The 16,716-nt window shown below is 48.3% G+C and overlaps 1 protein-coding gene across 1 annotated transcript in view; it reads right to left on the bottom strand.

The window, feature by feature from the left end:
* Positions 1-7,240: 7,240 nt before the first annotated feature.
* ZNF488 (zinc finger protein 488) overlaps positions 7,241-16,716 on the bottom strand; it is a 32,105-nt gene continuing 22,629 nt past the window's right edge. Inside the window, exons 3-4 of the mRNA XM_067531466.1 lie at positions 10,231-10,459; positions 7,241-8,637 (exon numbers count right to left, since the gene is read on the bottom strand). Coding sequence (XP_067387567.1) covers positions 7,496-8,637; positions 10,231-10,459 — 1,371 coding nt within the window. The 3' untranslated portion in view covers positions 7,241-7,495. The remainder of the gene's footprint in view (positions 8,638-10,230; positions 10,460-16,716) is intronic.

A 16,716-nucleotide genomic window follows, 5' to 3' on the forward strand; every position in this document is an offset into this window, starting at 1 on the left:
TTACGGAAATGAGGATCTGTTTGGGAAAAGAAACAAAAAGTCTGAATTTTCTAAGCTAATCTATTTGCAATAGATAACTCAGCCAGCTCTGCTGAATCCCATTGGATTTGTCTTCACTAGAAAGTTAAGTCATGTTAGAACATGACTTGAAGAATTGTGTTAACTTACACAATGTTAACCATGATTTAACACTCAATGGACACAGGTACCATTGTGTTTAACACTACATCAGCTAATTATGGTTAAACTCTACAGGAACTACAGGGCTTAAGATGGACCAGCTGATGTGGTGTTAAACATGGTTTAGCCATGTCTACACTGACTACTAAGTCGTGATTATCATCATCTTAGTTAACACAACCCTCCAATGTCGGAACATGACCTAATTTCTCAACAAGAAAGATGAGGTGCATTGAAAACCTTTTGAACAAAGAGAGATTTAAATGGCTGGGGCTGTTAACCAGAAAGAGGAGATGAATAAAAGGGGATGTGATAAAAATATGTAAGATAATGAATGGGGAAGAGAAGGTAGATCAGGAGCTCCTGTTTCCCATCTCATAACCCACAAACAAGGAAACTGAGAGGAGGCACAGTCAAAACAGAGAAAAAGGAAATATTTGGAAAGAGCAGCCTGTGGAACTCATTGCCCCAAGATGTCATTGAAGCCAAGAGCTCAGCAGGATTCAGAAAGAGACTGGACACTTCTAGAAACAATTATAACATCAGGAGTTAGAATAGTAAATACTAAAATAACTTTGGCTGGGATCTAAACCCTCCATCTTCAGGGTTTACGTCAATCTCCAACTGCTGGGAGTCAGAAATAAATTTGTCCTGGGACAGATATCCCACAGTTGCCTACTGCAGGGACCTTGCACCTTCCTCTGGTGCTGGAGACAGGATACTGGGCTGGGCTGGGAAGTCCCATGTTCCGAGCGAAGAGACCTGGTGCAAAGCAAGGAGCTGAGAAAGTCCAAATAGGTTGGGACAAGCAAGCAAGAGCACCCCTGGAAATAGAGCCAGGCCATGAATGGCAGCTAAGAGGCTTTGCAGCACTGGAGAGAGATCTGTGGAGGAAGAATTGCATTGTAAGTGCAAGGTGTCCTCTGACCTAGGAGAAGAGCACTGGGTCTGCCGTCCTAGTGTCACATAACCACTCCGGTCCCTGTCCGCAGGCGCAGGCTTGTCCCCCAGGCAGTGATGGGCATCCTAGAGCAGTGCATGCCCCAGGCCAGGTTTGTACCCTGGAGGAGAGAGGGGGAGAGCAGAGAAGGGAAAGGGGCCAATAAGGCCAAAGGAGAGCAGCTGCGAGGGAAGGGATGCAACAAAGGGGGAGTGAACAGACTGAGAGACGGGCTCAGAGGGAGGCAAAGGGCGAACCACAGACAGAATGGGGTGTAGGGGGAGACAGGCTGAGGGGAACAAACGGCAGGGGATAGAGGTTTGGGGGGTGGGAAGGAAAGGCAGAGAAAGGGGGCGGGAAGGGGAACGAAAGGGGCTGCAGAGTGAGAAGGGAAAGGGCAGAGTGGGGAGGAGAGGAGATGGACCGGGGTGTGGGGGCATTTATCGCTGTCGCACTTGGGCACTGCAAGTTCCTCTCTTCCTGCACTACAAAAATCACGGCCTAGATCCCAGCTGGTGTAAATGAGAACTGCTCCCATGAAGCCCAGGCACGCCAGCCAAGGATTACAGCTAGCCAGGCACGGGGGCCAGGGCGCCACGAGCTGCCGGAGCACGGGACAGGTCACATGCCGCAGTCCCTGCCTCACGGGGCGGGGGCATCTCACAGATCTGGCAGAGATCACGGTGGCACGGTGAAGAGCCGCTCGTTTTTCCCTCTGGTCCAGCCTTCAAATTCCTCACCTCTTGGTTTCCCTTTTCTCAGCTGCATCCAACTCTTGCTGCTTGGGGAGTCTGGCCCTGGGTTCCCTTGACCAAGCACACAGGGCAGGCGACAGGAGCTGCGTTCCGTGGGCCCAGCCAGGGAGAGGTTGTGAAGAGGATCACGTGTGGACGGGCAGCCTGGGACAGTGGCCAGGGCGCCGAGCTGGAGGCAGAAGATGCAGGCTCCCTCCTCAGCTCGGCCATTGACCAGCTAGGTGATCCTGAGCGCACTTGCAGACACGTTTTCCAGGACGGCCCGATTTGGGCGGCCTCAGTTTCCCAAACGGCAGCCGTTTAACAGCTCTGAAATTGAGCCGTGAGCTAACAGTGGGAACCCCTCAGGCCTGTAGAACTCCCCTAGGGCAAACGGGGACAGCAGAGATCTCCTTCCCGCGACCCCAACCCCAACCACCAGCGCATGTTCAGAGAGCTCTGCCTGAGTCTACTGACCGCCTTCTATAGGCTCCCCTGGTGCCTCCCACTGCCAAAGAGGCTAGGATTCCTGGCATGATGCTGGGGGCCACAGATGTCCATCAAGGAATGATTGCCACTTGATTTATTAGCTGCCATGGAGAGATAGTCTCTTTCTCGGGGCAGCGACCTTGGTGCTTCCTTCCCTAACCACAGCACGAGTCAGCCCTTTGACCGCACCTCCCAGCCAAGCGCCTGCTAATTAACTCAGCCACACAATTCCCCTGCAACAAGTGTCTCCCAATTTACAGACTGGGATGGTAAGGCAGAGAGAGCGACCTGACCGAAGTCACACAGGGAGTTAGCGGCAGGGCTGGGGTGAAACTCAGATCTGCTGACCTTCTTTCACAGCCTTTCTTCTCTATCTTACACATCCCGTTCCTTTCCTCCTGCAGCCTCTCCCGCCTTCCCGCCATGAGACACACTCAGCCCTGAGGCGACTGCCCAGAGCTAGCTCTTAAGGCCCATGCTAAGTCCCTCCACCTCCCCAGCCCTCCTCTCTGCTCCCCGGGAGTGCCAGCTGGATTTCCTTTCATCTGCACCAAGTTCAGTGTTCTGACTCCTAGACATGGCATGAAAACACTTCCCAGCTGACTGAGTTGCAGGAAGTTTGGTTTTGGGGTTTTGTTTTGTTTTTTTTTGGTCTCATCTGACTTTCTCCTTCCCCAGTGACACCTAGTTCTGGAAGAAATAAAATCCCTTCCATTATTGGGTGGACGCACTGGATTTTGTAACTAGGCTGAGAGGAAACGCTCTTTAAGCATGGATGTATGAGAAAGACATGATCCTTCCCTGCACAGGAAGCTTCATGTGATAGCTCATTGTACCTACTGGGGGTTAACCCCTGCTCTCTCTTACACTGACATCAGCACAGGTTGTCAGTTACAACTGAGCTGGGATCACCACATGTCCCATTGCTCAATGGTTTGTGTGCGCTCGGCCCTCTTTCAGGAGATCACTGCTGCCTGCACTTGGAAATAAGCCCGTGATTTGGTTGATTCCAGGTCTAAGATATTGATCACCATTTGTTGCTGATGAGCAAAGGCAACACAGCAGAAATCTGCAGTCTGTGCGCTCCCTACGTCCCACTATGTCTCAACCCTCATATGCCAGCAGCCTGCTTTTACTCACCCTTGCACGGGGGAGAAGGGACAAAAGAAGTAATGTTGACCAAAAGCATGCTAGCATTTGATGGTTTTCAATTCTGGATTGCAAGCTTGTTCTGCCACCATTCAGATCTGGTTCTATTTTCTCTCTGTGTCCCTAATAGAGCGGGTTGAAGGAACTTCAACGGAGTTATATTCCATCAGACTGTGCAGTTCTGTTGAAATCTAACAGCTTCATGAAATTCGGGCGATTTCACCAGAATTTCATCGAAGGAAAAACTGGAGGGAAAAATCCCAACAATGTTGAAACATCCCGGTTCAATATCTTCAAAATGAAACGTTTCCGGTTTTTGTTCAGAAACGATTTCTCACTTCAGTTGTTTTCATTTGGTGTCATATTGCATGTTGTACTGCAACATGCAACATTTTAAAATGTTAACATTGAAATTAAATATTTTGAACGACTCCAAATGAATTTCTTTTTCCCTGGAATGTTGAAATTGTTGTTTTTCATTTTGACTTGGAACAAAGCCTAATTTCAAAATCCTTCATGAAGTGAAATTTCTATCCCATCCCCCTACGCTCCCCCACACTCACAGCTTTAGCCCGTAAGGTATTTACATGGTGCTAGTGGCTGAGTTCCTGTGGGCAAGGAATTCCCACAAAGAGGTTAGCTAAAATATGATTTTTCTCCTCAGAGAAAACAACGGCATTGCATAACCTATGAAGAAAAGTCTTCAGGGCTTCCTTTGCCTGCAGACATGCCCTTTAGTTAGGTCTCCTACATTAAGCAGAGCTTGATTGTTTAGTTATTGGATGAGAGATCTATCCACTATAGGAAAAGATATCTGTTATCCCACGGGTGTTTCTTTTCTCACTGCAGCTGATTCCCCGCTGCCCTGCACCTTGTTAATCCTTGCCACCTGGGCAAAGTGGCTGTACAATGCTACCAGCCGGATCTGATAATGTTTTGCACTGGTGTAAATGACACCCAAGATGCAGGGCCCTACAGAATCAGGCTCTTTAAGCTGGTATTGAAGACACAGAGGGAGAGGGCCGCGTGCAGCTGCAGGTGCCAACTTCTATGTGACATGCAAGACCAAAGCCCTAACTGCATGGTCATTGAAGATCCATGGCATTTTTTACAAGAGCATGCCACAACTGCACAAAAAGGCCTTTGTCTGACTTATCCCAGGCCTGACTCTGATCTCAAAGAGACAGAGGTCAATCAGTAGTAACGCCCAGGACTTCAGTGGCTATTCTGGATTTACACTGGAGTGAGAACAGAATCTGACCCCCAAAAGCCATAACCCTCAACATATATGAATGCTACTACACTACTGAGTTCTTCATCACACTTTATGGATTTTGACTTCACATTAACAGACCAGCTCCCAACTAAAGCCAGATGGAGCTAAGTTTGGCCAAGGAAACTTTGACATAAATAAATTCCTGACGTGGTAAATTTAATCGGACACAGAAATTAGAGGTGGAAAAGATGAGGGGAAAACTCACATCTTGCTCTGCTCTATGCATGATTATTTTTTGCACTGCATGTTCAGTTTTAAATGACTCCAGGAATAGAGCTTCCACCACATCCCTTGGAAGACTGCTCTACAGTCCAACAGACCTCCTGGCCTCCATTTGCTTCCACTCAGTTCTAGATGTAAGCTGCAAGCTGTCACATGTAAGAATTCCCTTGCCTTAGCCTGGTGCTGTCTAGTCTGGCTTTTGGCTTGCATTTATACTGGTGGGAAACTTCCACCCATGAATGCTGGGGAAAAGACACCCTCCTGACTCGTGGAACTCTCCCAAGAGCTGACCCGGAGTGCAATAACGCATTAGAACCAACTGCCAGACACCTGAGAAGCACAGGTGTGCTTCTGACCACTCCAAATTTCACAAGGACAATGGGGGAATCAAACACCGAGCCACCTGCCCTCCCCCATATCAGAGTTATATACCTGGGCGTCGTTGTGGAGAGCACAATGAAAGATTCTGCTCAAAAAAGCAAACCAAGCATTGGACGGACTAAGGTGCAGTGAAAATATTGTGATAGCCTAGATACATCAGTGGGACATCTTCCGTTAGGAAACCGTGTGCAATTCTGGACCCCCGGTTCAACAGGCTTTGGTGCAGACAGAAGGGGTTCAGAGACAGGCAACCAGAAGTAGTGGTCTGGAAAAGTCACCATCTGAAAAATGAGACTGAATAAGTGGGAACTGTTTGTCTTAGAGAGGAGATGAATAAAAGAGACATGATAAAGGTATTCAACATCATGCATGGTATAAAGAAGACTAAGGACTTCTTTTTACCTTTGCCATAATACAAGAAAAAGGGGCCACACAGTGAAACTGAAAGGCAACCAATGTAAAACTGATCAAAGGAAACACTTCTTTTAAAAACACAACATACCATTAGCCCTTGGAACTCACTGCCACAAGATAAAGGTCAAGAACTGAGCAGAGCTAAACATTTCCAGCCTATAATAAGACCAGCCACAGTACCACGATATAGCATTTCTTTTTGTAAGAGACATAACCCTCATGTTTCAGGGAATAACCCTGGCACTGAGTGGGGCTGGAATAATTCCCCCAGAAGCAGGTTTTTCTGTAATTGTCCATTACTGGGAGTTTAATGCGTTTTTAAGAAACAACTGGCCCATGTCGGAAATGGGCTATTGTGCTAGATGATCTGATCCAGCACGACAATTCCTACATTTCCTTATTACTTTGTGAAAGAGATGCTAGCCATAGAGGACCTGTAACTCAGAATGGAGCAGTTCTGATTCCATCTAGCAGAGGGCACTGGTGACTCATACCCCCTGGCCAGCTCATTAACATGGCCAGTATTGAACAATGGACCAAATTCTGCCTCCACTGTATCTGTGCAAACCCAGCGAAGTCACTGGGGTTTCCTGGGTATAACGGACAGCAGAATTTGGGCCTGTGTCAATTCAGTACCTGTGAGCACAAGCCATCACATAGAGATCTAGATCTTGGTTTAAAGAAAGACATTTCTTCAGAGGTTGCAGAGTATGAACAGAACCCAGATCTGCTGATGCTCATTTGCAATCTCCTGTGAGTTTGGCTTAGTCCATTGCAGAGGAGGGCTGTTTACACAACTCAGATTGGAGTTTGGATCACAACTTCCTTCCACTGCCACGGGGAGGGCCAAAATCAAGGTTTCGTTTCAAGCCAATCACTGTAATCAAGTATTGGAATATCTATTCCCTTTAGTGTGTGCACAACCCAAGTTAGGAAAGCGGCACCCTCTAGAGTCCAGTCCACATAAGTGGATAAAGAGTCTACTACATCGTTCAACAAACCGAGTTATTGCTTTAGTTTAAGCATTTGAGTCTGAAGCTTTTTAATACTGAAAGTTCCAGGTTCAAGCCTGCTGGCATCCAATCCCTATTACTAGAGCTGAGTGAAAATTTTCTGTCAAATACTAAATTTGCTGAAAAATGGAGTTTCGGTGCAAACAAAACTCTACACAAAATTGGGTTGAATTAAAAAATGAGTAAACATTTGTTCAAAAAAGTCAAAATGTCACTTCAAACCGATGTTTGAAATGTTTTGTTCAACCTGAAGAAAGCATTTTCATTTTTCTGTTTTGGTGAGAAAAACAGGGGGGGAAATCAGTTTTCTTCAGAGTATAAAAATACCCAGTTATTCGCTCACTTCTAATCGTTAGGTATGCACATAACAGCATATCTCACACACATTTACAACAGGTTGTTGTCTGTAAAGCAGCAGCTTTGATCCCACACGAATAAAACATTTTAATTCATTTCACCATTTTATTTCCTCAAAAATATATCAACAAGGGCTTGGCTGCATTTTCAAAACTGACGACCCCTTCGGTCTCTTGTAAACATTATATATTTTTTGTGAAGCATCGATTCTAAATTATCGTAAACAGCTGTTTCCTATAGGAAATTAATTTAAACACAAAAGAAAAATAATAATGATACAAACGAATGTTTCCCCTCTTCCCCGCCACCCGGTCCTGGGGTTAGATCAGTCTACGTGGCTCTAATTATGAGAGGTCATGTGTCGGGATAAATGGTGGCGTTCCTGAAAGTACTCGTGGCAGATCGGACATGTCAGCTTCTCCTCCCGTCTCCTCTTGCACTGAGACTCAGTCGAGGTGTAGTCCTTCTTGTGATGGGACCGCATGTGGAAGACTAAGTCAGAGGTCATGCGGAAGGAGAGGTTGCATTTTGCACACCAGTTCTGGGCAGCCACCCCGAACGACGTGAAGGTGGGCGGCAGGAGAGTCAAGGAGGAAGAGGAGGTGGAGGTGGCAGTTTGTAACTGCCCCCCGGTTTGTTTTGGCCACGGTTCTGAGGTATATGGGAAAGCGTTGCTCCGGCTGATGCTCGTCTGCAGTGCCTGAGAATTACGCAAGTCACTGACAAAGAACTTGGCATTCAAAACATTGCCGTAGCACATGATGTCTGCCGGGGCGATGAAGCTGGACAACTCCCCCAGGCTCTTTGGTGACTCAGTCACGGGATGACAGGAATTCCCAGCCGCCCTGTCCACTAGTGACTTTGTGGGCTTGCTGAAAGCACTTTTCTGCTCCCCCCGGGCTCGGGCAGGCCATACGAAGGAGAACGCACTGCCTGAGGAGTTCAGCACCACATCTTTGGGCATGTGTTCTTTGCCCAACGGGTCCAGGCCAGCCCCTTGCTCCAACTCCTTCACTCTCTCATTCCTCAACCGGTCCTTCATCCTCCTGACCTCAGTGAAAGCGCTTTGTTTCTGCTCCAAGGCATCCTTCTTCACCGTCAGCTTCCCTGAGCTGAGCTTCCAGACTGAGCCAACCAAGGCGTGTCCCCCCTCTGCCTCCTCCTGGCCCCCATAGCTATACGCTTCCCCCAGGTTGTTCGTTTTCTCCAGCAGCACAGTTTTCCTGCTCCGGTTGCTCTCTGCCTCTTCCAGTTTCGTTCTCTTCTCCCCTGATGGCCCATGGGTGGCTATCTTGACCTCCAGATCCCTTGCCAAGCTGTGGAAGTTCGTGACCTGCTCAGCCGAGTCGCCCTTCCCAGCCTTCTGCTCCTGGAGATATCTCCATAGCGGGGCATTCTTCTCCGGGACACAGAGGAAGCGGACGTGGGCGACATAGGAGTGCTCGCATTTAAAGGCCTGCTCGCATTCCGGGCACCTCAGCTCTGCGGAAACAGAAAACAGCCATTTTGAGTTTCGTGTAATCAGAGTCACGGCCGCTCTTGCTGACACTGGTATAAACCAGGAGCAACTCCATTGCTGGGTCACTGGGGTCCAGCTAACTGGAGGGCAGGATCAGGCATCATCTGGCTATGGGAGGCACCTCGCACACATTTCCGTCTATACGCGCCACACCCCTATGCTGTCCTTTATGCGGCTAAGTCACGTTCTCACAGCAGAGACTGGCTTGAATCAACCCTCTGAATTCTGGGGAAGTTCAAAGCCCAAAACCTGGATCTGGGCCTGATTTTGCCACCAGGAAAATCATCTTTACTATGGTCTCAATGCAAAACCAAGCTCCAAACATCCCTGTGTAGCTAGGTTCCAAATGTGGCTTGCGCTTCTCTCTACTTCATAGGTCACTAGGGAAGACCGTGTACAGAGGACAGCCCTACCAGTTATACTGACGGAGTGATACTGGTATTCTTGGAACACCCTTATTCTAAGAGGCCTTTTTTCTATTTCGCTTTCATCCCCTCCCAAGCGACATAAACTAATCTGATAAAAAGACTGTCCTAGACCGGAAGAAGAATGTCTGCATGAGAGGAGGATTATACTGATATAATGCTATTGGTTTAAATTCACACTTTAGGTTATACCAAAAGAACATTCCAGGCACACTTTGCATCGATGAATTTCCAGGCCGATATAACCCATTTTCAACTGATCTAAATGTATACACACACAAGTTGCACTGGTTTCACTAAAATCAGTTTGAAACCAGATTGGGTGCAGAATCCCATGTGGACACACTTCCATCAGTTTCAAATGGAGTATGGCAGACCAGCAAACTTACCAAGACAAGCTAAACCCCTACAAGCCAGATTTAAATCTACTTGAGAGCCTCCACTCTGGGTTTTGCACCAATTTGACAAAGTCAGTTTAAAAACCACACCATTTGTTACGCTACAGCTTTGCGTGTAGAGGTGGTGTTAAAGCTGCCAATCTTTCCTGAAGATGTGGGGTTTCTTTAAAAGATTGCCCTGCTTTGTGTGTGACTCATTTTCAAAGCACTGACTATAGGGGAATCTCTCCCAGCAAAATGTGTTCCCAAGAACCTGTGAGAATCAGGGCCACCTGCACCTACCAAGGTGTTGGCTAATTTAAGCCAACTGAGCTGTATCAAGAAGTCTTCGGACCACAAGCCGTCACTGTAGCACAGTTCAGTTCCATCATTCAAGCAAGCTCTGACCCCAGGGCACCATCAGGCTTGAGCTCAGTTGGCTAGCCAGAGCAGCAACATCCACACAGCTATACTTAGTGTGCTCGCTTAAGTCCTGTTAGGCCAGGACTGCCTACCCTGAGCTGGGAAACTCCCTCCCAGCTGTCCCACAGACATACCTTCATTGACTCCAGCTCGGTGCACCAGTAAAAAGATTTGCTTCTAACTGCCCAGCCTTGACACCCCAGCCTGGGGTCTGAGAGTCAAGCTGGGCTTTTGCATACCTTCTCCTGGAATAAAGATTTTGCAGGCCAAACTCAGGCTCAATGACGCCCACGCAACATCAGTTTTTGGAAACTTTCCCTTCCAGACTCACCATTTTGAAGAGTCCTAGCTTTAACCTCGTTGAAACCCAGGAGGCTGGAAAGCTCCTCATCGTACCAAACAAGGAGCTCCTCGTTTTTGCATATTTTCCTCGTCGGTCGATAATACAACTGGCTATTTTTTAAGTAAGCTTCCAAGTTCTGTTCCTTGCTGTGGGCAGCTGCTTGAACAAGCCTCATCCAGGGCAGCCCAGCAGGGCCATGCACTGAGGTGACATCTACCTGTTAGACGCGAGACAAAAAGGGAGACAACAGGGATTCAGGATGCACAAATTCATCAACTCTCTTGGCAAAGCCTGTCCTTTCCCGTCTTGCACGTGATCCCACACTTAAGGCAATGGCGACGCAGCAAACACTTTGACAAGGGGGGGCCTGATCTTGTATGACATCCCCACACCCAACGGATCACAGTGTCTGCAGCCTTCCTGAACGACACCACACTGTATGAGACACCCCACAGCCACGGGAGCACAGAGCCTGCAGCCATGGGAAGGCTGGAGAGACAGTGAGGCCATCTGTATCAACCCTTAGAGCAGAGCCGTGACACCAAGACATGGCAGTCTGCACCACTCCTAAATCACACAGCATCCTATGCCATCCTGATGAGTGTTCCCAGCATTTCTGGATGCCCACCGCCTCTCCCTAATCTTCCTCTGCAGCGTACATGCCCTCGGCCCTGACACAGTCATTTGGGAAATCTCACCTGCCCACTTACCTCTCCTCAGGCTGCAAAGAGAAGGAGCCTCCCCAACACATACACACGTGAGATGCTTTCCCCATCATTTCAGTATAACCTCCCCTCCCCATCTCCAACAGGCCATGTCAGGGCAACGCTATCTTCAAGGGGTTGTGACACAGTGGCCCATTTGTGGTCCACTGCTCTGTGACGGCAGCTCTTGTCAGGCCTGGCACACTCACTATACCTAACACATCATTGTCATGATATATACCCACAAGGTGGCATGTAACATTTCACTGGAAAACTAATAACTCACTGATATTCTTGCGTAGTGTCTGTAGAGGGTGGTACAAAGAGTTACGGAGACGTGCTTGGATTACGTTCTTAAAATGTATTTGACAAGCCCAGCCTGCCCTAGACAAAGAAAGGAGTATTTGCTTGTTTGACCAGCCTGGTCGCCAAGCAGAAACAATGATGGCACATTTAAACAAAGCCATCAGCCTCGCAAGTGGGGGAAATAGCCTCTGGACTACAAAGTCAGGGGGCTTGAACCTCAGATAATAAGTAATTGAATCAGCTGACTGTAGACAAGAGTCCTATATTATAAGAGTGTATCAAGTGAGATCTCTTCTGAAAGTTAATGACATACGGGTGATTAAGATCATTGTGAAATGTCTGTATTAACCCTACAGTATATGAGGAATTATGGCTAGTCACTGATATTATGCTTTAAAGTCTGTGACCAAACACAGGGAGAAACAGGTTTTCTCCGAGGCAGGAGGGAAGGCAGCTATCTATTTGTCTCCAGTGAAATTAAGCAAGCCCTGTTTCCATACGAATCAGCTGGGACATGAGAAGTTCCCGGGAAGGGAAGCACTGCATGAGGTCATCCTGAGTCTGGGGACAAAACAGGGGAGTTTGAGAAAACGTAAGGAAAGAGAAGAAGCCATCTTGGACAGGCACCAGGGGCCAGAGCTCTTGCAAGTGGAGAAAGATGGGTCCTTCAACCAAGGGGGTTGACGTCTCCATAAAAGAAAAAGCTTACTATGAAATCTACCTCAAACCAAGGCTGTATCTTGCTGTGTTAAGGCTTCGCCATAAGAGAGCATAGTTTTTACTGTGGTTTGTTTGTTACCCTTTCTAATTTTATTCCTTCTCCTTGCTATCACTATGCTGTGGCCTTCTGTTAATAAACTTGTTTTATTTTTACTGGAACGCAACTCAGTGCTGTGCTAGCAGGGAAGGGGATATTTATCCCAACCAAGGTAATCAGCTTTTGTCTCTTTAAAGGAGCAACGAACTTTGTTCATTCTCAGAGTGGTCCAGGAAGGGCCAAGGGTTTGGGGGGAATTCGGCGCTGGGGTGAAGGGAGGCGTTGCGGTCACCCATGAAGTAGTAACCCAGGCTGGCGGAGAGCAGGAGCGCGCTGAACCAGATTTGCATGCTATACAGATACTCAGACTGGTACCTTGCCTGCTGGCTGGCTGTGTGAAGGCTGTGTACCCCAGCAGCAGAGCACTGAAGGCACCCCAAGTTACAGGGCAGGCGGGGACATAACCTCTCACTGGCATGGGCTGCCCCCAGCACATTGCCCTCCAGGCCCTGTGATGTGCAAAGAGCTGCCCAGAGCAGCTGCCTGTTCCTTCCCCTTCCCTGGGAGCCTTCTCCTCTTGTGCCTGGGGCACCATTTCTGCCAGCCAGCAGCATACACAGGGAGCTCTAACACTACCTGCTGAACTGCAGCTGCTGCCCACCCCCCCAAACCAGCAACCTGACTCCTGAGGTCCCCATGCCTGCCCAGCTCCCACCTGCCTCTGTCCATCCAGCCCTCCAACCTCTCCCAGTCAGCCTCTCCTGTTTCACCCATCACTCCCTATGCTTCCTGCTCTCCACTTGGCTGCCTGCCTGTGCCCAGCCTCGGCCCTTCTCCTGCTCTCCGGCACCCATTCACCTGGCACATTCAGATCCCCACCACTACTGTTCTGTCCTATCTGCTAGTCCCCCCACTCCATGGGACTGCACGGGGGCCTGCCTGCAAAGTCACACCCTCTCGATAGCCCCTTGACTGCCACCGATTTCCCACTCCCTCCCCCCCATTCTTGAATTTTCCCCAAACATTCAGGAATGCAGAGCTACTCACACCAAGCCTATCCACTCCAAGACAGGTCAGATGGGGAAGCTGAGGCAGAGGGACATTAGGTGACTTGCCCAGGGTCACGCATCAAGTCAGTGGCAGAGCAGGGAACTCAGATTCCTGGCCTGCTCTCTAATCAATGAGCCTCGATCCTGAAAGCATGAGTATGGTACTCCAGATAGAAACCAGAAACTCCATTACACTGTTCTCCACTGTCAATTCATTCCAGATGGGAAAGTCCTAGAGAATTTAATGGAAAGAGCTAACCTCTGTTTAGGCTATAATAAATTATCCTATAGAATTTAATAAATAATTAGATCCCTGCAACTGAATTCTACAGGATAGTTCAAAGCCCTTACAGAAATGTTCTCCTTCGCCATTAAATTATGGAGAGCTTCAGAATTATTACTACAGAACCCTATTAAATATCTGTACAGCCCTTTGGATTTACTAATGCCTATAGAATGTTTCCATACAGAATGTTATTAAAGACAACTAATACGCATTTATACCTTGCTCTCCATCTTCAGAAGTAGTGCAGATTACTCATATTTTGGCATCAAGTAAAAATTTCAAATGTATTTCAAGGTATCCATAAAGGACAAGTACTCAACAACTGCAGACTCAATTATTTCTGAAATAATGTGGTATAGTGGGTAACATCTACTTGCAACCGATGTGCAACACTACTTATAACCCCCATCCCTTCTTAAAAGAATTGTATTTAGGTTACAAAGTCAAGCTCTCAAAAGTTAAGAAATGCCAGAATTTAAGACTGCCTGTGCAATCCTGACTTCGCCCCTTGCACATCTGTATTATAATACGCTCTTTAATGACACGATACCATGCTATTGTTTCCACAGGACCCCTAACTCATTCAGTGCATGAAATGGATGATGCTCTGGGAATGATACAGCTATTCAATATTTCCTTTTATCCTCATCTTTTGATGTGCAGCCCCTGCCTTCTTCACTGCCCACCCTTCTAAACTTGCACTGAATAGGGAATTATTAGTTTCCTCCTGGGATTTCCTCTGGTGCTCATCTAAATATCTAAGCCTAATGGATATTAACTTATCTTTGCAAGCTTGAAAACTGAGGCACAAAGCAATTAAGGACAAAATTTGCAAAAAAACCCCACCTCTGCTAACAACTTCAGCAGTTGTTTTGAAAGAGAGAAGTTTGGAGGGGAAACATATTTAGCAATAAGCCTGATTTTAAATTTCCCCCACAGCTATTTCTCTCTCTTTGTTTCTCCGTTAAGTGCATTGCAGCTGTGGCAGGGGGTTTGTACTACCGATGGCGTTTTGGACATCGCTGCTCTGTTTTTGCCCCTCGGAATGCATGCAAAGGCATGATCACATTAGCAGCTTGGCCAGAAGAAGGAAATGTTGAGACCATTAGTGTAAGAGTTAATTAGTGCAAGGGAGAGAATAAATTAGCACGCCCTGCAACTGGTTCCCTTTAAACTATAAGGTGATGACTGACAAATATGGAAGTCTGACCTCCTCCCCCTCCCCCCCCATTGGTTGTAGCTAATAGCTGGGACAAAGCTGTCACTAATTAGGGCCTGGTTTTCAGGAGTGCGGCACACCGACTCACTGCTCTGAGCACAGTCAAAGGATGCACAGGATCTCTGGAAATCAGACCCTAAGAGAGAGGGCTGAACATGTGGAAAGGAGACAGGAAATAAGTGAGAGCGCCGGACAGAGCAGAGGAGACTGGAGCTGTGGAAGAGCATCAAAGCCTTTCTTTGCTTAGGGTGTTTTGGTCTGGATGTGGTGGGGTCCGGCTGAGCCCAAAGCCCAGCTGTGCAGCTGATGGGTGCCTCGGACAGGGTGTAAACCTGCCCTGTGTCTACAGAGCAGGGAATGCCTCCGTGCCCAGAGGAGCTCAGTCGCAGCTCCATTAGAAAGAGGCTTGGCTTTCAGGGCCCCTTGGGGAGAGAAGAGAAGGGACCTTTCAGGAGAAGACTGCCCGCACAGGATGCGGTAAGTGGCCGGGCAAGGGCCAGGAGTGGTTTAGCAGGCCTGGCTGGTTTGCTTCAGTGGAGGGGGACATGGGCTGGCTCAGGCTGGGAGAGCCCTGTTATTTCTTTGGTCTGGGGTACAGAAAGCCTCAAGGGATCTTGTTAAATTGAGGGTCCTCAGACTCCCAAGGGGACTGTTGAATGGGGGTGACCCACTGAAAAAACAGCAAGGGGAGGAAAAAAAGAGGATGCCCTTTTGGACTCAGAGTGAAAGGCGTTGGATAGTCACTGGGCCAGAGACTGAGTGTGAGAATGCCTCTATAGCCTGGTGGTTAGGGCACTCCTTTCGGATATAGGAGACCCAGGATATAGTCTTCCTGCTCCAATGGTTATTTACTTGTTTATGCACACAGTGGAGCAGCTTCAAGAGGAGAAACTGAGGAAGCCCTCACATTGGAATATCCCATCACTCAGTGGTCAGGGCACTCACCCGAGAGATGACAGATCCGTCTCCCCAGGAAGAGGGAGACATTAAAGCCAGATCTCTTCCACCCCAGGTGAGTGCCCAAGGCACTAGGTTAAAGCTCATAACAGAGACCCCACATCCTCCTCCTCCTGTGTGGCTGTGTTGCAAATCCTTTGTTTGCCTTTGTCCAAACGGGTGACAGTGGAAATGTCTCGACTCCAGCGGTTTTGGTTTTGTAACGCTGGAGCATTTCCAGTCCGTTTGAGGCACAATTTTTCCCCCCCCATCTTTTCGCTTCGCCAAAAATTGTCATAAAACATTATTTGACCCAAAATGATTTTTTAGTTTTCAAAGCTGCCAGCGAAATGAGAAATCCATTATTTGTCCAGCGCCGGTCACAACTCCCAGCCAAAATGCCCACAGAGTGTAACCCATGCTAGCACAATGTGTCTGCGTCACCCTCTAGTAGCTGGCCTATGTAACTCAAGAGTCTACTCCAGACTGGCAGAGATCCTGGGCGAGTTTCGCCTTCCTCTGCTGCATAGGGCACAGGTCGCTTGCTGGTTTGAACTAAAGGAAATGGTGGATTCTCTGCAACTTGACGTCTTTAAATGATGATAAATAAATACACTCCGGGAGCATCTTTCTCCAGACTGCCCAGATTCTGCCAGGAGCTCTGCTGGCAAAATCCCAACAAGAAGCCTAGTGTCTAGTTTTAGAGTCCAAACACATGAAAACAGCCCTGTCTTCTCCTTCCTGGTGCTCAGGCACCCTCCAGAGATCTGGCCACTAGAGGCAAAAGCAAATGGGGGGAGACCTCCCAGAGACTGCAGCTCCCCCCGCGGTCAAGGGAGAGACAGGGTGGAGAGATGTGCTCTGTTCACGCTCCTACCCATCTGGACAGCCAGCAGCCTGGGCCCATTCCTAGACTTCAAAGCACCACCCCAGAACCACTCGCTCTCCTTCGGTGACAGGTGGAAGGGGATGGCATGACCCTAGAGACATCCCTCCTCGGCCTTAAAGGGTGAGTAAGCCCCACAACAAGCCCTCTTGGATGTTCACCTCTGAGTGAAGACGTGCCCCTCATTCCCTCCCATCCTGGATCAGTTCAGCAGCTGAGCGAGGGTGCCTCGGCATTGAACAGGACTCAGCAAGGAGGATGCTTCGGACTCTTTCCCTACACGGGAACGGTCCTTGCTGAGATCCCCTTGGGATCCAGCCTCCAGCTCAGG

The sequence above is a fragment of the Emydura macquarii genome, unplaced genomic scaffold, assembly GCF_026122565.2.
Source record: "Emydura macquarii macquarii isolate MOO-44397 ecotype Brisbane River unplaced genomic scaffold, CSIRO-AGI_Emac_v2 contig_67, whole genome shotgun sequence".
NCBI classification, from domain to species: Eukaryota; Metazoa; Chordata; order Testudines; family Chelidae; genus Emydura; species Emydura macquarii.